The following is a 25,549-nucleotide window of genomic DNA, read 5'->3' as shown; positions in this document are numbered from 1 at the left end:
TTGCCTACAGCCACACAAGTCCTCTTTTATGAGAGATAAAGCTGTTGAGGGATTTCTGGGATCATTATTGAGCGGGTAGGGTTGTGAAGCTGGGGTACAGACAAGCATACCAAAGACTCTGAGGCTTTATATTGACTATAGAAGAGGTTGGGTTGGAGGGGATGTGTGTGCTTCCCATGTGAGAAGGCCCTGTTTGAAGGAGCCTAAAATAGGTGCAACGAATCAAAGGGCATCATTAGCTTAGAGTTGCTGCCAGACACTTTGATGCTTTAACCAGGCAAGGATGTGGCAGCGTGATAACATCCTGCGTTCCCATTCCCTTAACATAAACACATGATGTGAACCCTGTCTTTGTGTTGGAGCTAAGCCAAACTCAAAGACGAAAACGGTGACCGTGTCCGATTACCCATAACAGCATACTAAATAGCATGCAGGATTTTTTTTTTTTTTATAGTATGTGACATTTCGAAAATAGTACATCTAATGTGCAATTGCGTTGTCTCCCGCCATTCAGCGTGCCAATCTATCTGATTATCAGCTGTGTCGAACACGTGTCAAACACGTGTCAGAAATGACGAGTGAATTCTACTAGATCAAACGCAGTTTATGTGGTACACTAGTATGGGTATTCAGACACAGCCAAGGACTTCTGATGGCTCGGTTGACAGGAACACGGGTGCCTACAGCAACAGAGTTCTGGTTTGAGTCACACATGGTGTCACATGTACTGAATGTGTGAGTAAACTGCTAGTTGCATTCTCATATTACATTATCATAACTGATAATGAAAAGTCAACAGGATGCCAGACTGTCTTTGTGTTGCGTACAGACAGTGATCTGAGCAGCCTTGGTAGATCATACAATGTAATTATCTGAGCCACACAGAGATGAGGTGACCATATCTAGTCAGGCCACGGGACGGCGGAGGTCGCGGTGGGTGTTTATGAATGGAGCGTCTCCACGCCTGACCTCTAATTGATCTCCAAAGCGCTAGATCAGAACACCCTTGTAATCTCGATATGGATTGTTGGCGAGCACATCACAGCGGCGGAGAGACATTATTTATTAACTGATGGGCCAGAGAGTGGTTATTAAGTGTCTGGAGAGTGAACATTTGGAGCTGGAATAATTTAAGTCTGTTTCCTCAAATAACATATCCTAGGTACGTTTAACGCCTCGAACACACTTACAGCATCATTGCGCAAAATGGTACGCAGCATCATCTGGATATGTGTGCAACAAAACTTCAACATTCACCTTCTGCTACCATTTCTGTCAAGCCGTCTAGGCATACAGTTTGATGCATAATTTTGATAAATCCAACACAGTACGCACTGCAACTGCCTCTGCAAGGCAAACGCAGCGTTCCATTGGAAAGGAATGTACTTCTGGTGGACCAAAACGCAACGAAGCTGTCGGTGTGATCGAGGCGTAAGAGCATCTCATAAAACACTGCATTCCTGCAGGTACTAATAGGCATTTACTTTTCCATGGATTTCCTGTCATATGGCAGAAACGAGGGCTCTAAATCAGTAAATACACAAGCAGTTAGGCCTGTGGCTTGTTAAAACAATGTTATGCATATCATTTTCACACATTTAAGTATGGCATTAAAAGCTAATGTATTCAATGTAACGCAGCTGTATGAACACTTGCAATAGGTTAGGTTTTACTACCAAAGACTGGACCACCAGAAAAACATTAGGCCTTCAGTTAAGCTTTGTTCTACAATCAGCTATTTATCTTATATTGTCTTATTAAATCATATTTCAAATTGCAGTAACATAATAACTGAATGACCACATTTAAGTTTCTTTATATTACCAGAAAGTAGGATACATATCACCATCATGATATCATTTTGTAGTAATAAATACAAAGTAAAGATCAACTGGATTAGGATGCGTGCAATAAAAGTACCATTGTTTCATTTTGAGATCCAAGAATCAGACCGGCTGGCTCTGATGGCGCAGCCACACTGAAGGCGCTTGCTGAGAATGAATGAAACACAGCACTGAATCCCTAAAGCAAACACAGAGAAGTATGAAAAGAGCTGAGGTTTCGCCACTTCAAATGTCAAGGGTTGCTATGTTTGGCGATTGTACAACTCGTAGTCGGAGTTATACACACACACACCCCTTCGTATTCTCATCCCCCATCCCCTGGTCAGCACTTTGAAGAGGGAATGGGCCCGACCCAAAGCAAGCTCTTCTGGACCACTCCAAATAAAAAAGCAACAAACAAGAGTTTAGAGTAAATGTGGTTGTGTTGAATTAGTTGGGGGTAGGCTGTTGAGGCAGAGATAAAGGAACTGAGTGAGAGAGAGATAGAGAAAGAGGGCAGTGAGAAATTAGATGGAAAAAATAAAGGAGAAAGTGAGACAAAGAGAGGTAGAGCACTGAATTTAGGTGGACAGTCAGGCCAGTAGATTTCCCTTCTCTATAGTACAGTACAGTATGCATGGAAACACGGCAACGCATGCCACTCATTCCAACCTTATGCCTCTGCTCTCACTTTGTCCCCAATCACAAACACACATAACAGTCCAAATCTCATTCTATCCTCTAGGCCAGTCAGCTGCTGTCATATACCATGCCGGCTGCATGCTGTAAACGCTTGTCATGCAGCGGCTCAAATGCTTCCATTCAGACTGGTGACATCTTCACAAGGCCCTGTTCCCCTGCGTTGTCTCGCAAGGGGCTTACTCCAGCTACTGCTCTGCCTGGAACTGACATGCCCTGTCCGTTACCCGGGTCGACGCCACCGCCACCAAAACAAATATATTGAGTGGTTTGGATGCCCCTCTAGGTATGTTGAACGGGCTGCTATCTGTTGCTCTTCTCCCTGTTACGGCATGCAGAGTCAGACGCAGTGATACGGTGGTGGCCTCTACCCCTAGATGTGGTACAGAAATATACGTGGCCTGCCAGTGGCTGTGGTTTGTGTCCACGTAGGTATTAGATGTCACATGAGTCATCTCTGGAAGCAGTTAGCCATCTGCTCCGATTCAAAGGACACACAATGGTTTCTCGGAGAGGGAAGGCCCGGGATCAAAACGCTTTATACGTCCACCAAGTTCTTATTCAATTTAAAACAGGCTCAATCCGGGCATAGAAACCCAGAAATACTGTCAGGATTTTTTAAGAAGGCTAACATTATTTCTGTTTCCCAAACTTTCCAAAGGCCTTAGAGAAATGAAGACGTTACCGCAAAAATTTGAAGGATGGAATAATAAGAGCACAATTGAAAGGAGAGGCTCAGTTGGACTTGGTCATGATGACGGCCTTTTCTTCTAAACATTCCTTCCTGTTATTTTCACGTGAAGGCCGTGAGAAGGAAAGAGGAAGAAAATGTTTACCACACACACATCCCAAAGAGAAACAGAACCACAGAGAAGAGAAGAGAGACAGGAGTGTAGTTCGCCTTGGTGATGATGTGTCTTGTTTCTCTCCACACCAGCTCTCCCCAGGGAATTAGTTTTGAATCATATCAACATAGCTGGATAGGAGCCAAAACCACAGTCTTCCCTGCTTGCTCCAGATAGTTTATGCCTCCCAAAACATATCTAGGATCAGTTTTCCTAATCTCAGTCATTATATGCTAACCAACAAAGATGACCATGAACCTGTGGTGTAACCAAACATCCATAAGACTAATGCTAATGTCTGCCTAATGTTCCATGCAGATATGGAGACATGCTCTTAGACAGACGATGTCCCAAAGCATTTCCTGTATCAGTCTGAAACTTGCACTCCAGTGCATTTCCCATGACCTGTTTCATATTTGTTCTGAATACTGTAGGTCCAAAAGTATCAGATCTAAGCATCATATGCAGGCTTGGAATTACTAAGAAATCTGACTTACTGTATTGAAACTGAGGAACCTCAGTAACACTATGTCTCTACATAGACTCTACTTTATGAGAGACACTCTCCCTCAGTCAGTTTTTTCTGGCTCGGAGCCTGGGCTTCAGAAGCCACGTCTCTCTGTTGAGCAATCTGCCAAGCTATTTAACAAAAGTATTAATTCATTTTTCAAGGCAGAATGTTTGCTTAGTAAGCAGCTGGTTGGCCCTGTGCAATTGCAAATATGTTAAGACTATAGTGATGTATTGATTGATAAAGGGATGCTAGGCTGTGAGATTCTTTTAATTTGTCCCCTTCCTATTTCCTTGCACCTCCACAAACCCACACTATATTTTCCATAAGAACACATTCTTATTTACAATGACGGCCTAGTAAGCCTTATTGAATTGTGATTAATACATTTAAGAAATGTTGTTTAAAAAGCATTTCTAGCAGACTAAACTCAGCAAAAAAAAGAAACGTCCATTTTTCAGGACCCTGTCTTTCAAAGATAATTCGTAAAAATCCAAATAACTTCACAGATCTTCATTGTAAACACGGTTTCCCATGCTTGTTCAATGAACCATAAACATTAATGAACATGCACCTGTGGCATGGTCGTTAAGACACTAACAGCTTACAGGTAGTAGGCAAATAAGGTCACAGTTATGAAAACTTAGGACACTAAAGAGGCCTTTCTACTGACTATGAAAAACACCAAAATAAAGATGCCAAGGGTCCCTGGTCATCTGCGTGAACATGCCTTAGGCATGCTGCAAGGAGGCATGAGGACTGCAGATGTGGTCAGGGCAATAAATTGCAATGTCCGTACTGTGAGACGCCTAAGACAGTGCTACAGGGAGACAGGACGGACAGCTGATCGTCCTCGCAGTGGCAGACCACGTGTAACAACACCTGCACAGGATCGGTACATCCAAACATCCCACCTGCGGGACAGGTACAGGATGGCAACAACAACTTCCCGAGTTACACCACAAACGCACAGTCCCTCCATCAGTGCTCAGACTGTACGCAATAGGCTGAGAGAGGCTGGAATGAGGGCTTGCAGGCCTGTTGTAAGGCAGGTCCTCACCAGATACCACCGGCAACAACATTGCCTATGGGCACAAACCCACCGTCGCTGGACCAGACAGGACTGACAAAAAGTGCTCTTCACTGACGACTCGCGGTTTTGTCTCACCAGGGGTGATGGTCAAATTCGTGTTTATCGTCGAAGAAATGAGCGTTACACCGAGGCCTGTACTCTGGAACTGGATCAATTTGGAGGTGGAGGGTACGTCATGGTCTGGGGCGGTGTGTCACAGCATCATCGGACTGAGCTTGTTGACATTGCAGGCAATCTCAACGCTGTGCGTTACAGGGAAGACATCCTCGTCCCTCATGTGGTACACTTCCTGCAGGCTCATCCTGACATGACCCTCCAGCATGACAATGCCACCAGCCATACTGCTCATTCTGTGTGTGATTTCCTGCAAGACAGGAATGTCAGTGTTCTGCCATGGCCAGTGAAGAGCCCGGATCTCAATCCCATTGAGCACATCTGGGACCTGTTGGATCGGAGGGTGAGGGCTAGGGCCATTCCCCCACAGAAATGTCTGGGAACTTGTAGGTGCCGTGGTGGAAGAGTGGAGAAACATTTCACAGCAAGATGTGACAAATCTGGTGCAGTCCATGAGAAGGAGATGCACTGCAGTACTTAATGCAGCTGGTGGCCACACCAGATCCTGACAGTTACTTTTGATTTTGACCCTCCCTTTCCTCATGGACACATTATTCAATTTCTGTTAGTCACATGTCTGTGGAACTTGTTCAGTTTATGTCTCAGTTGTTGAATTTTGTTATGTTCATACAAATATTTACACATGTTAAGTTTGCTGAAAACACAGATGACAGTGAGGATGTTTATTTTTTTGCTGAGTTTATATACAGTCGGAAGTTTACATACACCTTAGCCAAATACAATTCAACTCAGTTTTTCACAATTCCTGGCATTTAATCCTAGTAAATATTCCCTGTCTTAGGTCAGTTAGGATTACCACTTTATTTTAAGAATGTCAGAATAATAGAAGAGATAATGATTTATTTCAGATTCCCAGTGGGTCAGAAGTTTACATACACTCAATTAGTATTTGGTAGCATTGCCTTTAAATTGTTTAACTTGGGTCAAACGTTTTGGGTAGCCTTCCACAAGCTTCCCACAATAAATTGGGTGAATTTTGGCTAATTCCTCCTGACAGAGCTGGTGTAACTGTGTCAGGTTTGTAGGACTCCTTGCTCGCACACGCTTTTTCAGTTCTGCCCACAAATGTTCTATAGGATTGAGGTCAGGGCTTTATGATGGCCACACCAATACCTTGACTTTGTTGTCCTTAAGCCATTTTGCCAGAACTTTGGAAGTATGCTTGGGGTCATTGTCCATTTGGACGACCCATTTGCGACCAAGCTTTAACTTCCTGACTGATGTCTTGAGATGTTGCTTCAATATATCCACATAATTGTCCATCCCTCGTGATGATGTTTTTTGAGCAGTGGCTTCTTCCTTGCTGAGCGGCCTTTTATTCCATGCCATCTCATTTGGCTTGAGGTCGGGTGATTGTGGAGACCAGGTCATCTGATGCAGCACTCCATCACTCTCCTTCCTGGTCAAATAGCCCTGACACAGCCAGGAAGTGTGTTGAGTCAATGTCTTGTTGAAAAACAAATGATAGTCCCACTAAGCGCAAGCCAGATGGAATGGCGTATCGCTGCAGAATGCAATGGTAGGCATGCTGGTTAAGTGTACCTTGAATTCTAAATAAATCACAGACATTGTGAGCAGTAAAGTACCCCCACACCATCACACCTCTTCCTCCATGCTTCACGGTGGGAACCACATATGGGGAGATCATCCATTCACCTACTCTACGGCTCACAAAGACACGGCGGTTGTTTCGCTGCACAAGCAAATCTCTTCTTCTTATTGGTGCCCTAGCGGTTAGAGCGTTGGGAAAGTTACTGAAAGGTTGCTGGATCGAATCCCCAAGCTGATGAGGTAAAAATCTTTCGTTCTCCCCCTGAACAAGGCAGTTAACCCACTGTTTCCCAGAAGGCCATCATTGTAAATAAGAATTTGTTCTTAACTGACTTGCCTAGTTAAATAAGGGTCATAAAAAGTACAACTCTGGGGCTTCCTTTCCTGTGGCGGTCCTCATGAGAGCCAGTTTCATCATAGCGCTTGATGGTGTAAGGGTTATTTGACCAAGAAGGACTGCACTTGAAGAAACATTCAAAGTTCTTAAAATTTTCCGGATTGATTGACCTTCATGTCTTAAAGTAATGACGGACTGTTGTTTCTCTTTGCTTATTTGAGCTGTTCTTGCCATAATATGGACTTGGTCTTTTACCAAATAGGACTATCTTCTGTATACCAACCCTACCTTGTCACAACACAACTGATTGTCTCAAACACATTAAGAAGGAAAGAAATTCCACAAATTAACTTTTAACAAGGCACGCCTGTTAATTGAAATCCATACTAGGTGACTACCTCATGAAGCTGGTTGAGAGAATGCCAGGAGTGTGCAAAGCTGTCATCAATAAAATATATTTGATTTGTTTTTAGTTACTACATGATTCCATATGTGTTATTACATAGTTTTGATGTCTTCACTATTATTCTATAATGTAGAAAATAATACAAATTGTAATGGCTTTCCTCCTCTTTGTCTGAGGAGGAGTAGGAGAGGTCGGACCAATGTGCAGCGTGGTAAGTGTCCATTTTAGTTTATTAAACTGAGCACTAACGAATACAAAATAACAAAGTGAATGATACCAACCGAAACAGTCCTGAAATGTGAAACAAACATTACAACAGGAAACAAACACCCACAACTCAAAAGTGAAACCAGGCTACCTAAGTATGATTCTCAATCAGGGACAACGATTGACAGCTGCCTCTGATTGAGAACCATACCAGGCCGAACACAGAAATCTCAAATTATAGAAAAAAGAACATAGACTGCCCACCCCAACTCACGCCCTGACCATACTAAAACAAAGGAACTAAGGTCAGAATGTGACACAAATAAAGAAAAACACTGGAATGAGTAGGTGTGTCCAAACTTTTGACTGGTACTATATATAAAAAACATGGATTTTTGTGCATCCTCCCCTGATTCAGAATATTTCATTTTCATTGTCATGGTTTGTCTTAGAGACATTGAAGATTGAAAGCAAAAAAATAAATAAATAATGGATTTTTGTCCATCCTCCCCAATTCAGAATATATTACTTTCATTGCATGGCATGCTAAGAGCTATTAAAGATTGAAATCTGGCAGAAACAAATAACCCCCTCCCCCCCAGATAAGCAGTGGATTTTTGTCCATCTTCTCCTGATACAGAATATACCATTTTAATAGTCATGCTTGGTTGAATAGCTATTGTTGAGCAAAAAAAACAAAAAAATATTCAATCTAAAACTCATTTTAACTGGTTCTGTCAGTATTGTATTTACACCGGCTCTCAGAAAGAGTGTGTAGAGAGAACCACGTGCGCTCCTGACAGGGGCGTGCCAGAGGAATGATAATTCTGAATCTACATTTCACGAGCTTCTTTTCCAGATATGTATATTTTGTTGATCAAAGTGTTGACAAGGTAGCTGTGTTGTCCTTCTAACAAGCAGTGGATTTTTGCCCATCTTCTCCTGATTCAGAATATACCATTTTAATAGTCATGTCATGCTTGGTTGAATAGCTATTGTTGAGCCAAAGTGTATTGAGAGAACCACGTGCGCTCCTGACAGGAGCCAACCAGAGGAATGACAATTCTGACTGTGAATCTACATTTCACAAGCCTCTTTTCCAGATACGTACATGTTGTTGATCAAAGTGCTGACAAGGTAGCTGTGTTGTCCTTCTAACATTTCTCATTTACATAATTCTAATTTCAAAAAACGAAATTGACAAGAGTGACGAAGTTTAATAGAGAGGTGGATACAGATGAACCAACTCCTGGAAAGAAATGCAATAGAAAATCTATTCTATTTGAATTCAAAATTATAAACAGTCGGGATGATCTCGCTGCAAAGTGCAAAGCGTAAATTACTCAAATGTAAACTGTCACTGCTGACCGCGGGAAATGCACACACTCACCTGTCCCAGGAGTCTCCGGTACCCACTTCAGTGGGCCGATCTGTCGCACCTGGAAAGCGGTCTTCACCTCATGACAGCTGTATGCCCCAACATCCACTACTTTCACCAGAAACAGAACTGAAAACATCCACCAGAAATGTACGCGTGGGCATATTCCTCGGGACATTGCTGCATCTCAATCCAGGTATCCGTGGGTTTAGCGTAAATCGATGATTTCACGGCCTGTTAAAAAATGTATGACACAAATAAACAGTAGCAGTTGATACTATTAAACGTCCATGATACGACGTCTGCATCGGGTTCTCACATTATTGTTTTTTGTGCATAAAGGCAATCCCACACTGAGTTTATATGAGACGGTATTGTGGACTAAGATTTGTAGATGTACCACTCTCAACACAGGCGCTGTTCGACTGCGTGCACGCTTCCTTCTCTCCCTCAAGCCATGTGCGCTTTCACTCTCCCCTCTCGCTAGACCCCCGCCCTCTCTGTTCAAATAAGGGGAGTCAGATATTAATGAATAATATCATATTTTCAGGCTGTTCTGGAGGCAAAGAGGGTCCGAACCGGTACTGGTTGTACCTAATAAACAGGACACTGCGTGTACAACTAGAATTCCAAATGGCACTTGAGTTGATTGACAATCTGACAAATCATGCTCTTTATAAAACAAAAAATATTCAGATTTATTTAATAATTAGCAAATAGGACTATATGGTCTTTGGAATTAAATTCCAGATTACTGAATAATATTTTGTTGGAAAGTCGCTGAAAAACCTACCCAAACACACAACTGCAAATGTCTATATTGCCTGTTACGAAGTCTATCTCCACGCTGAAGCAAATACAGGATTGTTTAGTGTACTTTACTGCCCTCTTCTGGTGAAACGCAAAGGCACACAGGACACAACACATTTGTACTGTATGTTATGAATAAGAATAATTCACACAAATGTCAAAATATCTTATTTGCTACATTCTACTGTTTCCTGGTTATAAAATGCTTAAATTAGTGGTTGTGATAGTGGTTATGTAAAGAAACACAAAAGAGAAAGATTGCTTTCAATGTAAGGAATTACTGCATGCATGCTTCATTTTGGCCCAACCCATGCCTGCTTTCAGTCTCCTCCACTCGTTCATCCTCCACCCTCTCTGTTGAAAGAAGGGGTGTCAGATATTAATAAATAATTTTCAACTTTGGGTATTTAATTGACTGTAATAATAAGGCTAAAACAGCTTCATGGTGAGGTACATATGGATTGTGCATTGATATATCACGATACCCAGTGTTCCCAAATGGTCTAGACTCATTGGTGGGTCACTGGTGATTCCTTTTAGGTCATTATGAAGTTTTATTACTTCATTAAACCTGGAAAATCCATAGGTTTCTCTTCAAATGTGTAACACACACAAAACAACAAAGTTGGGGAGCAGAATTACTGACATCCTATTTAACCCAATAAAGGGAATGGTTGATTCAAAATGTATTAGGTACACCACCCCGTTCAGGAGCAAGCCATTTTTGGCCTTCATGTGACATCGGGTGCTGTCGGTGTCCTGGAGGGCAGGAAGTTCACCCCCGGTGATGCGTTGGGCAGACCGCACCACCCTATGAAGAGCCCTGCGGTTGCGGGCGGTGCACTTGCCGTCCCAGGTGGTGATACAGGCGGACAGGATGCTCTCAGTTGTGCATCTGTAAAAGTTTGTGAAGATCTTAGGTGACAAGCCAAATTTCTTCAGCCTCCTGTTGTGCCTTCTTCACCACACTGTCTGTGTGGGTGGACCATGACGGATCGCCAATCATGTATACGCAGAGGAACTTGAAACAATTAAATGTTAACTACAAAGTCTAGGCCTATATGATATCATAATTATTTTAATCCATCCAGTGGGTATTTGTTTTGCAAACTCTACCATCACATGTGCCCCACAAAAACACAGCTAAACATCAGCATCTTGTTAGGCGTGCACTTGAATTAAAGGGCAACTACAACCAAAGTTCTCCGATTTTTTCCAGGCCTCAAAATTTGGTTGGTTTAAGCATTGTTGTGGATTTAGAACATCCAAATGTGTTGTTTTTCTATTAAAAAGTGTGATTTTCAGAGAGAAACCCTGAAAAAATGGTGAAAAATTGAAACCTGGACTGGACTGGACTAAACTTGGCTCTCCAGTACCACTTGCTGTGCGGTAGCAGAGAGAATAGTCTATGACTTGGGTGAATGGAGTCTTTGACAATTTTTTGAGGCATTCCAAAAACCAACATGTTTGAAATATAGGTAAACTGCTAATACTAAAATCAAGTGGACGCAAAAAACTCTGCCCCCTGTGAGGATCGAACTCACGACCTTCAGATTATGAGACTGACGCGCTACCTACTGCGCTAAGGAGGCACATGACATAAATTGAAGGGGAGATTGCATATGAAGCATATATGAAATATTCACAGTATAGGTGGGGGTTGGTCGTAAATATTTATTTGTCCCGGGCTCAAGTAAAGTATTTTTACTGAAAGAAAAAATTGCTGCAGCCTGTCTCATGGAGGAGCAGTTTAAGGTCACCCCTCCCCGCTCTTTGTCTGAATGCACCACATGCCCTGTGAATGAAATAGAATTGAGGACAAGAAAAATAAAAATAAAGAAATAGGATTGAGGACAATATAAAGGATAAGAAACACTCACAACCCCGCTAAAACAAAATAAATGCGTTGGCCGGGAATCGAACCCGGGTCAACTGCTTGGAAGGCAGCTATGCTCACCACTATACCACCAACGCTTGTCTCAAACGTTTCAATAATATTTTTACGTGAAAGTGGCCTTTCTGCAAGGAACATGAAACGATGTAGCAACTAATCAACTTGGTCCAGCCAGATGCTTGAGCTAACAGACTTGCGACATTGTATAATATATTTTGGACCCTCAGTTTCCCCTGCCAGTGACCTCCGGGCAGACACAGCTGTAGGCTTAATATCAGGCTATTTATGCAAGGACAAGAAGTAATCAGGTAGGCCTATTTTATAACGTTTCCATCCCCGCGGCTTCAGCAATGGATTGGTCCACTGAGATATGCGTCAATCAAGACGTGACCTGAAGAATAAACCTAACCTGAAGAATAAACCAAACCTGAAGAATAAAACTTTTTCCCGAATCTCCTCCTCCCGCTGCTGATGGCCTTTGCACCATTACGCTCCAGGCATTAGGCTACACCAGGGGGTCAGTTTCCATTTAGAGTGCCAATTAACCTTTCATTTATTTTTTACCTCCAAATTTCATGATATCCAATTGGTAGTTACAGTCTTGTCCCATCTCCACAACAGACTCAGGATAGGTGAAGGTTGAGAGCCACGCGTCCTCTGAAACACAACCCAGCCAAGCTGCACTGCTCACTTAACCTGGAAACCAGCTGCAACAATGTGTCAGAGGAAACACAGTACACCTGGCAACGTGTCAGTGTGCATTGCGCCCGGCCTTCCACAGGAATCCCTAGTGCGCAATGGGACAAGAACATCCCTGCCGGACAAACTGTCCCCTAAACGAGATGACACCGGGCCAATTGTGCACCGCCCCATGGGTCTCCCGGTCGCGGCAGGCTGCAACAGAGGACACAGACTTGAACCAGGATCCTGCTCTGCATTGCAGTGTCTTAGAACACTGCGCCACTCAGGAGACCCGACAACCTATCTTACCATTACTACCGATCTGCGTGCCAGTTATGGTTTTCATATGCATATTTTCGTAGAACAGTTTGATTTATTTCATATGTAAAGTCTTCGTATCTCAAAATCATTTTCAAGTGGTGAATAAAAATGATATCTAAACCAAAATGAAAACTACACAAATCTAAAAGTCACTTCTTATGCCATTGCCAACAATGTAAAAACGGCCTACATAAAGCCAACAAATAAAATCATTACAGTCTGAAGGTGGAAAAAATATTCTGATAAAAAATAAATCACTTTGGCTACACATGGCCTTTCTGCAAGGAACATGAAACAATGTAGCAACTAATCAACTTGGTCCAGCCAGATGATGGAGCTAACAAACTTGCAACATTGTATAATATATTTTGGACCCTCAGTTTTCCCTGCCAGTGACCTCCGGGCAGACACAGCTGTAGGCTTAATATCAGGCTATTTACGCAAGGACAAGAAGTAATCAGGTAGGCCTATTTTATAACGTTTCCATCCCTGCGGCTTCAGCAATGGATTGGTCCACTGAGATATGCGTCAATCAAGACGTGCCATAAATCTTTTTTGAGGGCAACTGCTCAACTACAAAATTCTCAGTCGACCAACAGCCTATGGACCAGTTGACTAAAAGGTGTCAGCCCTATTTGACACTGAGATAAAAACAGCTGCACTAGACCTTTAGCGGATTCATTTCAAAGGGTGATTCAAACAAAATACCCAGTTGCGTTGGCCGGGAATCGAACCCGGGTCAACTGCTTGGAAGGCAGCTATGCTCACCACTATACCACCAACGCTTACTCAACAACTACCAGGAGCAGTCTCTGTTTGAAAATGAAAGTAAAAGAAAACCTACATTTGACATTTGCAGAATAATAATGGGATTCCCTAAAAACACATCACTGACATCACCAGGCGGTAAATGAGTTAATAGACCAATAACAAAGAGTTCCAAACGGCTCTGCCAATAACAGCTAGTTTTCAGGTTTCCCCCTTTCCACTCAGACAATGCCAGACATTCCTAGCAAAATTCTTGCTTGACAAATTGCTCTTTACTAACAAGTCATTTTTGCTTATTTTGGATCATTTTCATTGAAAACAATCACAGTAAGGTATTTGATTGTTACCTAGAAATGATTTGACTGATCCATTGCTGAAGTCCCCAACAACATTTTTTCGAGTCGACCGAAAGCCGTTCTTTCGACCAGTCGACTGGTTCAAATTTTTAAAAGTGTGTTTTTCCATATATAAACTGAATAAAATCAACTATATGTAGGCTATTGAGCTTGTCTGATGCTTTAAGCATTACTCAAGAGGGTGCCCTAACCTAACCTAACAAGAAGAACAAAACCTTTTCCCGAATCTCCTCCTCCCGCTGCTGATGGCCTTTGCACCATTACGCTCCAGGCATTAGGCTACACCAGGGGGTCAGTTTCCATTTAGAGTACCAATTAACCTTTCATTTATTTTTTACCGCCAAATTTCATGATATCCAATTGGTAGTTACAGTCTTGTCCCATCTCCACAACAGACTCAGGATAGGTGAAGGTTGAGAGCCACGCGTCCTCTGAAACACAACCCAGCCAAGCTGCACTGCTCACTTAACCTGGAAACCAGCTGCAACAATGTGTCAGAGGAAACACAGTACACCTGGTGACCGTGTCAGTGTGCATTGCGCCCGGCCTTCCACAGGAATCCCTAGTGCGCAATGGGACAAGAACATCCCTGCCGGACAAACTGTCCCCTAAACCCGACGACACCGGGCCAATTGTGCATCGCCCCATGGGTCTCCCGGTCGCGGCCGGCTGCAACAGAGGACACAGACTTGAACCAGGATCCTGCTCTGCATTGCAGTGTCTTAGAACACTGCGCCACGGTCGCGGCCGGCTGCAACAGAGGACACAGACTTGAACCAGGATCCTGCTCTGCATTGCAGTGTCTTAGAACACTGCGCCACTCAGGAGACCCGACAACCATTACTACCGATCTGCGTGCCAGTTATGGTTTTCATATGCATATTTTCGTAGAACAGTTTGATTTATTTCATATGTAAAGTCTTCGTATCTCAAAATCATTTTCAAGTGGTGAATAAAAATGATATCTAAACCAAAATGAAAACTACACAAATCTAAAAGTCACTTCTATTGCCATTGCCAACAATGTAAAAACGGCCTACATAAAGCCAACAAATAAAATCATTACAGTCTGAAGGTGGAAAAAATATTCTGATAAAAAATAAATCACTTTGGCTACACATGGCCTTTCTGCAAGGAACATGAAACAATGTAGCAACTAATCAACTTGGTCCAGCCAGATGATGGAGCTAACAAACTTGCAACATTGTATAATATATTTTGGACCCTCAGTTTCCCCTGCCAGTGACCTCCGGGCAGACACAGCTGTAGGCTTAATATCAGGCTATTTACGCAAGGACAAGAAGTAATCAGGTAGGCCTATTTTATAACGTTTCCATCCCCGCGGCTTCAGCAATGGATTGGTCCACTGAGATATGCGTCAATCAAGACGTGCCATAAATCTTTTTTGAGGGCAACTGCTCAACTACAAAATTCTCAGTCGACCAACAGCCTATGGACCAGTTGACTAAAAGGTGTCAGCCCTATTTGACACTGAGATAAAAACAGCTGCACTAGACCTTTAGCGGATTCATTTCAAAGGGTGATTCAAACAAAATACCCAGTTGCGTTGGCCGGGAATCGAACCCGGGTCAACTGCTTGGAAGGCAGCTATGCTCACCACTATACCACCAACGCTTACTCAACAACTACCAGGAGCAGTCTCTGTTTGAAAATGAAAGTAAAAGAAAACCTACATTTGACATTTGCAGAATAATAATGGGATTCCCTAAAAACACATCACTGACATCACCAGGCGGTAAATGAGTTAATAGACCAATAACAAAGAGTTCCAAACGGCTCTGCCAATAACAGCTAGTTTTCAGGTTTCCCCCTTTCCACTCAGACAATGCCAGACATTCCTAGCAAAATTCTTGCTTGACAAATTGCTCTTTACTAACAAGTCATTTTTGCTTATTTTGGATCATTTTCATTGAAAACAATCACAGTAAGGTATTTGATTGTTACCTAGAAATGATTTGACTGATCCATTGCTGAAGTCCCCAACAACATTTTTTCGAGTCGACCGAAGAGCTTTCGACCAGTCGACTGGTTCAAATTTTTAAAAGTGTGTTTTTCCATATATAAACTGAATAAAATCAACTATATGTAGGCTATTGAGCTTGTCTGATGCTTTAAGCATTACTCAAGAGGGTGCCCTAACCTAACCTAACAAGAAGAACAAAACCTTTTCCCGAATCTCCTCCTCCCGCTGCTGATGGCCTTTGCACCATTACGCTCCAGGCATTAGGCTACACCAGGGGGTCAGTTTCCATTTAGAGTGCCAATTAACCTTTCATTTATTTTTTACCGCCAAATTTCATGATATCCAATTGGTAGTTACAGTCTTGTCCCATCTCCACAACAGACTCAGGATAGGTGAAGGTTGAGAGCCACGCGTCCTCTGAAACACAACCCAGCCAAGCTGCACTGCTCACTTAACCTGGAAACCAGCTGCAAAAATGTGTCAGAGGAAACACAGTACACCTGGCGACCTGTCAGTGTGCATTGCGCCCGGCCTTCCACAGGAATCCCTAGTGCGCAATGGGACAAGAACATCCCTGCCGGACAAACTGTCCCCTAAACCCGACGACACCGGGCCAATTGTGTACCGCCCCATGGGTCTCCCGGTCGCGGCCAGCTGCAACAGAGGACACAGACTTGAACCAGGATCCTGCTCTGCATTGCAGTGTCTTAGAACACTGCGCCACTCAGGAGACCCGACAACCTATCTTACCATTACTACCGATCTGCGTGCCAGTTATGGTTTTCATATGCATATTTTCGTAGAACAGTTTGATTTATTTCATATGTAAAGTCTTCGTATCTCAAAATCATTTTCAAGTGGTGAATAAAAATGATATCTAAACCAAAATGAAAACTACACAAATCTAAAAGTCACTTCTATTGCCATTGCCAACAATGTAAAAACGGCCTACATAAAGCCAACAAATAAAATCATTACAGTCTGAAGGTGGAAAAAATATTCTGATAAAAAATAAATCACTTTGGCTACACATGGCCTTTCTGCAAGGAACATGAAACAATGTAGCAACTAATCAACTTGGTCCAGCCAGATGCTTGAGCTAACAAACTTGCAACATTGTATAATATATTTTGGACCCTCAGTTTTCCCTGCCAGTGACCTCCGGGCAGACACAGCTGTAGGCTTAATATCAGCTTATTTACGCAAGGACAAGAAGTAATCAGGTAGGCCTATTTTATAACGTTTCCATCCCCGCGGCTTCAGCAATGGATTGGTCCACTGAGATATGCGTCAATCAAGACGTGCCATAAATCTTTTTTGAGGGCAACTGCTCAACTACAAAATTCTCAGTCGACCAACAGCCTATGGACCAGTTGACTAAAAGGTGTCAGCCCTATTTGACACTGAGATAAAAACAGCTGCACTAGACCTTTAGCGGATTCATTTCAAAGGGTGATTCAAACAAAATACCCAGTTGCGTTGGCCGGGAATCGAACCCGGGTCAACTGCTTGGAAGGCAGCTATGCTCACCACTATACCACCAACGCTTACTCAACAACTACCAGGAGCAGTCTCTGTTTGAAAATGAAAGTAAAAGAAAACCTACATTTGACATTTGCAGAATAATAATGGGATTCCCTAAAAACACATCACTGACATCACCAGGCGGTAAATGAGTTAATAGACCAATAACAAAGAGTTCCAAACGGCTCTGCCAATAACAGCTAGTTTTCAGGTTTCCCCCTTTCCACTCAGACAATGCCAGACATTCCTAGCAAAATTCTTGCTTGACAAATTGCTCTTTACTAACAAGTCATTTTTGCTTATTTTGGATCATTTTCATTGAAAACAATCACAGTAAGGTATTTGATTGTTACCTAGAAATGATTTGACTGATCCATTGCTGAAGTCCCCAACAACATTTTTTCGAGTCGACCGAAAGCCGTTCTTTCGACCAGTCGACTGGTTCAAATTTTTAAAAGTGTGTTTTTCCATATATAAACTGAATAAAATCAACTATATGTAGGCTATTGAGCTTGTCTGATGCTTTAAGCAGTACTCAAGAGGGTGCCCTAACCTAACCTAACAAGAAGAACAAAACCTTTTCCCGAATCTCCTCCTCCCGCTGCTGATGGCCTTTGCACCATTACGCTCCAGGCATTAGGCTACACCAGGGGGTCAGTTTCCATTTAGAGTGCCAATTAACCTTTCATTTATTTTTTACCGCCAAATTTCATGATATCCAATTGGTAGTTACAGTCTTGTCCCATCTCCACAACAGACTCAGGATAGGTGAAGGTTGAGAGCCACGCGTCCTCTGAAACACAACCCAGCCAAGCTGCACTGCTCACTTAACCTGGAAACCAGCTGCAACAATGTGTCAGAGGAAACACAGTACACCTGGTGACCGTGTCAGTGTGCATTGCGCCCGGCCTTCCACAGGAATCCCTAGTGCGCAATGGGACAAGAACATCCCTGCCGGACAAACTGTCCCCTAAACCCGACGACACCGGGCCAATTGTGTACCGCCCCATGGGTCTCCCGGTCGCGGCCAGCTGAAACAGAGGACACAGACTTGAACCAGGATCCTGCTCTGCATTGCAGTGTCTTAGAACACTGCGCCACTCAGGAGACCCGACAACCTATCTTACCATTACTACCGATCTGCGTGCCAGTTATGGTTTTCATATGCATATTTTCGTAGAACAGTTTGATTTATTTCATATGTAAAGTCTTCGTATCTCAAAATCATTTTCAAGTGGCGAATAAAAATGATATCTAAACCAAAATGAAAACTACACAAATCTAAAAGTCACTTCTATTGCCATTGCCAACAATGTAAAAACGGCCTACATAAAGCCAACAAATAAAATCATTACAGTCTGAAGGTGGAAAAAATATTCTGATAAAAAATAAATCACTTTGGCTACACATGGCCTTTCTGCAAGGAACATGAAACAATGTAGCAACTAATCAACTTGGTCCAGCCAGATGCTTGAGCTAACAAACTTGCAACATTGTATAATATATTTTGGACCCTCAGTTTCCCCTGCCAGTGACCTCCGGGCAGACACAGCTGTAGGCTTAATATCAGGCTATTTACGCAAGGACAAGAAGTAATCAGGTAGGCCTATTTTATAACGTTTCCATCCCCGCGGCTTCAGCAATGGATTGGTCCACTGAGATATGCGTCAATCAAGACGTGCCATAAATCTTTTTTGAGGGCAACTGCTCAACTACAAAATTCTCAGTCGACCAACAGCCTATGGACCAGTTGACTAAAAGGTGTCAGCCCTATTTGACACTGAGATAAAAACAGCTGCACTAGACCTTTAGCGGATTCATTTCAAAGGGTGATTCAAACAAAATACCCAGTTGCGTTGGCCGGGAATCGAACCCGGGTCAACTGCTTGGAAGGCAGCTATGCTCACCACTATACCACCAACGCTTACTCAACAACTACCAGGAGCAGTCTCTGTTTGAAAATGAAAGTAAAAGAAAACCTACATTTGACATTTGCAGAATAATAATGGGATTCCCTAAAAACACATCACTGACATCACCAGGCGGTAAATGAGTTAATAGACCAATAACAAAGAGTTCCAAACGGCTCTGCCAATAACAGCTAGTTTTCAGGTTTCCCCCTTTCCACTCAGACAATGCCAGACATTCCTAGCAAAATTCTTGCTTGACAAATTGCTCTTTACTAACAAGTCATTTTTGCTTATTTTGGATCATTTTCATTGAAAACAATCACAGTAAGGTATTTGATTGTTACCTAGAAATGATTTGACTGATCCATTGCTGAAGTCCCCAACAACATTTTTTCGAGTCGACCGAAAGCCGTTCTTTCGACCAGTCGACTGGTTCAAATTTTTAAAAGTGTGTTTTTCCATATATAAACTGAATAAAATCAACTATATGTAGGCTATTGAGCTTGTCTGATGCTTTAAGCAGTACTCAAGAGGGTGCCCTAACCTAACCTAACAAGAAGAACAAAACCTTTTCCCGAATCTCCTCCTCCCGCTGCTGATGGCCTTTGCACCATTACGCTCCAGGCATTAGGCTACACCAGGGGGTCAGTTTCCATTTAGAGTGCCAATTAACCTTTCATTTATTTTTTACCGCCAAATTTCATGATATCCAATTGGTAGTTACAGTCTTGTCCCATCTCCACAACAGACTCAGGATAGGTGAAGGTTGAGAGCCACGCGTCCTCTGAAACACAACCCAGCCAAGCTGCACTGCTCACTTAACCTGGAAACCAGCTGCAACAATGTGTCAGAGGAAACACAGTACACCTGGTGACCGTGTCAGTGTGCATTGCGCCCGGCCTTCCACAGGAATCCCTAGTGCGCAATGGGACAAGAACATCCCTGCCGGACAAACTGTCCCCTAAACCCGACGACACCGGGCCAATTGTGTACCGCCCCATGGGTCTCCCGGTCGCGGCCAGCTGAAACAGAGGACACAGACTTGAACCAGGATCCTGCTCTGCATTGCAGTGTCTTAGAACACTGCGCCACTCAGGAGACCCGACAACCTATCTTACCATTACTACCGATCTGCGTGCCAGTTATGGTTTTCATATGCATATTTTCGTAGAACAGTTTGATTTATTTCATATGTAAAGTCTTCGTATCTCAAAATCATTTTCAAGTGGCGAATAAAAATGATATCTAAACCAAAATGAAAACTACACAAATCTAAAAGTCACTTCTATTGCCATTGCCAACAATGTAAAAACGGCCTACATAAAGCCAACAAATAAAATCATTACAGTCTGAAGGTGGAAAAAATATTCTGATAAAAAATAAATCACTTTGGCTACACATGGCCTTACTGCAAGGAACATGAAACAATGTAGCAACTAATCAACTTGGTCCAGCCAGATGCTTGAGCTAACAAACTTGCAACATTGTATAATATATTTTGGACCCTCAGTTTCCCCTGCCAGTGACCTCCGGGCAGACACAGCTGTAGGCTTAATATCAGGCTATTTACGCAAGGACAAGAAGTAATCAGGTAGGCCTATTTTATAACGTTTCCATCCCCGCGGCTTCAGCAATGGATTGGTCCACTGAGATATGCGTCAATCAAGACGTGCCATAAATCTTTTTTGAGGGCAACTGCTCAACTACAAAATTCTCAGTCGACCAACAGCCTATGGACCAGTTGACTAAAAGGTGTCAGCCCTATTTGACACTGAGATAAAAACAGCTGCACTAGACCTTTAGCGGATTCATTTCAAAGGGTGATTCAAACAAAATACCCAGTTGCGTTGGCCGGGAATCGAACCCGGGTCAACTGCTTGGAAGGCAGCTATGCTCACCACTATACCACCAACGCTTACTCAACAACTACCAGGAGCAGTCTCTGTTTGAAAATGAAAGTAAAAGAAAACCTACATTTGACATTTGCAGAATAATAATGGGATTCCCTAAAAACACATCACTGACATCACCAGGCGGTAAATGAGTTAATAGACCAATAACAAAGAGTTCCAAACGGCTCTGCCAATAACAGCTAGTTTTCAGGTTTCCCCCTTTCCACTCAGACAATGCCAGACATTCCTAGCAAAATTCTTGCTTGACAAATTGCTCTTTACTAACAAGTCATTTTTGCTTATTTTGGATCATTTTCATTGAAAACAATCACAGTAAGGTATTTGATTGTTACCTAGAAATGATTTGACTGATCCATTGCTGAAGTCCCCAACAACATTTTTTCGAGTCGACCGAAAGCCGTTCTTTCGACCAGTCGACTGGTTCAAATTTTTAAAAGTGTGTTTTTCCATATATAAACTGAATAAAATCAACTATATGTAGGCTATTGAGCTTGTCTGATGCTTTAAGCAGTACTCAAGAGGGTGCCCTAACCTAACCTAACAAGAAGAACAAAACCTTTTCCCGAATCTCCTCCTCCCGCTGCTGATGGCCTTTGCACCATTACGCTCCAGGCATTAGGCTACACCAGGGGGTCAGTTTCCATTTAGAGTGCCAATTAACCTTTCATTTATTTTTTACCGCCAAATTTCATGATATCCAATTGGTAGTTACAGTCTTGTCCCATCTCCACAACAGACTCAGGATAGGTGAAGGTTGAGAGCCACGCGTCCTCTGAAACACAACCCAGCCAAGCTGCACTGCTCACTTAACCTGGAAACCAGCTGCAACAATGTGTCAGAGGAAACACAGTACACCTGGTGACCGTGTCAGTGTGCATTGCGCCCGGCCTTCCACAGGAATCCCTAGTGCGCAATGGGACAAGAACATCCCTGCCGGACAAACTGTCCCCTAAACCCGACGACACCGGGCCAATTGTGCATCGCCCCATGGGTCTCCCGGTCGCGGCCGGCTGCAACAGAGGACACAGACTTGAACCAGGATCCTGCTCTGCATTGCAGTGTCTTAGAACACTGCGCCACGGTCGCGGCCGGCTGCAACAGAGGACACAGACTTGAACCAGGATCCTGCTCTGCATTGCAGTGTCTTAGAACACTGCGCCACTCAGGAGACCCGACAACCATTACTACCGATCTGCGTGCCAGTTATGGTTTTCATATGCATATTTTCGTAGAACAGTTTGATTTATTTCATATGTAAAGTCTTCGTATCTCAAAATCATTTTCAAGTGGTGAATAAAAATGATATCTAAACCAAAATGAAAACTACACAAATCTAAAAGTCACTTCTATTGCCATTGCCAACAATGTAAAAACGGCCTACATAAAGCCAACAAATAAAATCATTACAGTCTGAAGGTGGAAAAAATATTCTGATAAAAAATAAATCACTTTGGCTACACATGGCCTTTCTGCAAGGAACATGAAACAATGTAGCAACTAATCAACTTGGTCCAGCCAGATGATGGAGCTAACAAACTTGCAACATTGTATAATATATTTTGGACCCTCAGTTTCCCCTGCCAGTGACCTCCGGGCAGACACAGCTGTAGGCTTAATATCAGGCTATTTACGCAAGGACAAGAAGTAATCAGGTAGGCCTATTTTATAACGTTTCCATCCCCGCGGCTTCAGCAATGGATTGGTCCACTGAGATATGCGTCAATCAAGACGTGCCATAAATCTTTTTTGAGGGCAACTGCTCAACTACAAAATTCTCAGTCGACCAACAGCCTATGGACCAGTTGACTAAAAGGTGTCAGCCCTATTTGACACTGAGATAAAAACAGCTGCACTAGACCTTTAGCGGATTCATTTCAAAGGGTGATTCAAACAAAATACCCAGTTGCGTTGGCCGGGAATCGAACCCGGGTCAATTGCTTGGAAGGGAGCTATGCTCACCACTATACCACCAACTCTTACTCAACAACTACCAGGAGCAGTCTCTGTTTGAAAATGAAAGTAAAAGAAAACCTACATTTGACATTTGCAGGATAATAATGGGATTCCCTAAAAACACATCACTGACATCACCAGGCGGTAAATGAGTTAATAGACCAATAACAAAGAGTTCCAAACGGCTCTGCCAATAACAGCTAGTTTTCAGGTTTCCCCCTTTCCACTCAGACAATGCCAGACATTCCTAGCAAAATTCTTGCTTGACAAATTGCTCTTTACTAACAAGTCATTTTTGCTTATTTTGGATCATTTTCATTGAAAACAATCACAGTAAGGTATTTGATTGTTACCTAGAAATGATTTGACTGATCCATTGCTGAAGTCCCCAACAACATTTTTTCGAGTCGACCGAAGAGCTTTCGACCAGTCGACTGGTTCAAATTTTTAAAAGTGTGTTTTTCCATATATAAACTGAATAAAATCAACTATATGTAGGCTATTGAGCTTGTCTGATGCTTTAAGCATTACTCAAGAGGGTGCCCTAACCTAACCTAACAAGAAGAACAAAACATTTTCCCGAATCTCCTCCTCCCGCTGCTGATGGCCTTTGCACCATTACGCTCCAGGCATTAGGCTACACCAGGGGGTCAGTTTCCATTTAGAGTGCCAATTAACCTTTCATTTATTTTTTACCGCCAAATTTCATGATATCCAATTGGTAGTTACAGTCTTGTCCCATCTCCACAACAGACTCAGGATAGGTGAAGGTTGAGAGCCACGCGTCCTCTGAAACACAACCCAGCCAAGCTGCACTGCTCACTTAACCTGGAAACCAGCTGCAAAAATGTGTCAGAGGAAACACAGTACACCTGGCGACCTGTCAGTGTGCATTGCGCCCGGCCTTCCACAGGAATCCCTAGTGCGCAATGGGACAAGAACATCCCTGCCGGACAAACTGTCCCCTAAACCCGACGACACCGGGCCAATTGTGTACCGCCCCATGGGTCTCCCGGTCGCGGCCAGCTGCAACAGAGGACACAGACTTGAACCAGGATCCTGCTCTGCATTGCAGTGTCTTAGAACACTGCGCCACTCAGGAGACCCGACAACCTATCTTACCATTACTACCGATCTGCGTGCCAGTTATGGTTTTCATATGCATATTTTCGTAGAACAGTTTGATTTATTTCATATGTAAAGTCTTCGTATCTCAAAATCATTTTCAAGTGGCGAATAAAAATGATATCTAAACCAAAATGAAAACTACACAAATCTAAAAGTCACTTCTATTGCCATTGCCAACAATGTAAAAACGGCCTACATAAAGCCAACAAATAAAATCATTACAGTCTGAAGGTGGAAAAAATATTCTGATAAAAAATAAATCACTTTGGCTACACATGGCCTTTCTGCAAGGAACATGAAACAATGTAGCAACTAATCAACTTGGTCCAGCCAGATGCTTGAGCTAACAAACTTGCAACATTGTATAATATATTTTGGACCCTCAGTTTCCCCTGCCAGTGACCTCCGGGCAGACACAGCTGTAGGCTTAATATCAGGCTATTTACGCAAGGACAAGAAGTAATCAGGTAGGCCTATTTTATAACGTTTCCATCCCCGCGGCTTCAGCAATGGATTGGTCCACTGAGATATGCGTCAATCAAGACGTGCCATAAATCTTTTTTGAGGGCAACTGCTCAACTACAAAATTCTCAGTCGACCAACAGCCTATGGACCAGTTGACTAAAAGGTGTCAGCCCTATTTGACACTGAGATAAAAACAGCTGCACTAGACCTTTAGCGGATTCATTTCAAAGGGTGATTCAAACAAAATACCCAGTTGCGTTGGCCGGGAATCGAACCCGGGTCAACTGCTTGGAAGGCAGCTATGCTCACCACTATACCACCAACGCTTACTCAACAACTACCAGGAGCAGTCTCTGTTTGAAAATGAAAGTAAAAGAAAACCTACATTTGACATTTGCAGGATAATAATGGGATTCCCTAAAAACACATCACTGACATCACCAGGCGGTAAATGAGTTAATAGACCAATAACAAAGAGTTCCAAACGGCTCTGCCAATAACAGCTAGTTTTCAGGTTTCCCCCTTTCCACTCAGACAATGCCAGACATTCCTAGCAAAATTCTTGCTTGACAAATTGCTCTTTACTAACAAGTCATTTTTGCTTATTTTGGATCATTTTCATTGAAAACAATCACAGTAAGGTATTTGATTGTTACCTAGAAATGATTTGACTGATCCATTGCTGAAGTCCCCAACAACATTTTTTCGAGTCGACCGAAAGCCGTTCTTTCGACCAGTCGACTGGTTCAAATTTTTAAAAGTGTGTTTTTCCATATATAAACTGAATAAAATCAACTATATGTAGGCTATTGAGCTTGTCTGATGCTTTAAGCATTACTCAAGAGGGTGCCCTAACC

General features: G+C 42.7%; 1 protein-coding gene and 8 non-coding genes across 11 annotated transcripts in view; all 9 read right to left on the bottom strand.

The window, feature by feature from the left end:
- The window catches only part of LOC139377307 (glypican-5-like), a 220,497-nt gene extending 211,051 nt beyond the window's left edge, over positions 1-9,446 (bottom strand). The window contains exon 1 of one of the 3 annotated variants that reach the window (XM_071120325.1): positions 8,998-9,446. In XM_071120325.1, the coding sequence (XP_070976426.1) occupies positions 8,998-9,163 (166 nt within the window). In that variant the 5' untranslated portion in view covers positions 9,164-9,446. Of the gene's footprint in view, positions 1-2,749; positions 2,833-8,997 lie in introns of those variants that run through there. The other 2 variants (XM_071120326.1, XM_071120327.1) reach the window with 2 other exon arrangements.
- Positions 9,447-11,314: 1,868 nt separating this feature from the next.
- On the bottom strand, positions 11,315-11,387 carry trnam-cau (transfer RNA methionine (anticodon CAU)). The gene has a single exon. It is a non-coding gene; the product is annotated as a tRNA-Met (tRNA).
- A 310-nt stretch (positions 11,388-11,697) lies between these two features.
- On the bottom strand, positions 11,698-11,769 carry trnag-ucc (transfer RNA glycine (anticodon UCC)). The gene has a single exon. It is a non-coding gene; the product is annotated as a tRNA-Gly (tRNA).
- Positions 11,770-13,404: 1,635 nt separating this feature from the next.
- On the bottom strand, positions 13,405-13,476 carry trnag-ucc (transfer RNA glycine (anticodon UCC)). The gene has a single exon. It is a non-coding gene; the product is annotated as a tRNA-Gly (tRNA).
- Positions 13,477-15,378: 1,902 nt separating this feature from the next.
- On the bottom strand, positions 15,379-15,450 carry trnag-ucc (transfer RNA glycine (anticodon UCC)). Its single transcript has one exon. It is a non-coding gene; the product is annotated as a tRNA-Gly (tRNA).
- A 1,824-nt stretch (positions 15,451-17,274) lies between these two features.
- On the bottom strand, positions 17,275-17,346 carry trnag-ucc (transfer RNA glycine (anticodon UCC)). The gene has a single exon. It is a non-coding gene; the product is annotated as a tRNA-Gly (tRNA).
- A 1,829-nt stretch (positions 17,347-19,175) lies between these two features.
- On the bottom strand, positions 19,176-19,247 carry trnag-ucc (transfer RNA glycine (anticodon UCC)). Its single transcript has one exon. It is a non-coding gene; the product is annotated as a tRNA-Gly (tRNA).
- A 1,829-nt stretch (positions 19,248-21,076) lies between these two features.
- trnag-ucc (transfer RNA glycine (anticodon UCC)) lies at positions 21,077-21,148 on the bottom strand. Its single transcript has one exon. It is a non-coding gene; the product is annotated as a tRNA-Gly (tRNA).
- Positions 21,149-24,946: 3,798 nt separating this feature from the next.
- trnag-ucc (transfer RNA glycine (anticodon UCC)) lies at positions 24,947-25,018 on the bottom strand. Its single transcript has one exon. It is a non-coding gene; the product is annotated as a tRNA-Gly (tRNA).
- Positions 25,019-25,549: the final 531 nt, after the last annotated feature.

The sequence above is a fragment of the Oncorhynchus clarkii genome, chromosome 20 (genome assembly GCF_045791955.1).
Source record: "Oncorhynchus clarkii lewisi isolate Uvic-CL-2024 chromosome 20, UVic_Ocla_1.0, whole genome shotgun sequence".
In the NCBI taxonomy this organism is placed as follows: domain Eukaryota; kingdom Metazoa; phylum Chordata; class Actinopteri; order Salmoniformes; family Salmonidae; genus Oncorhynchus; species Oncorhynchus clarkii.
Note: the sequence above shows the minus strand (reverse complement) of the source record. Positions and strands in the feature narration are given on the sequence as shown.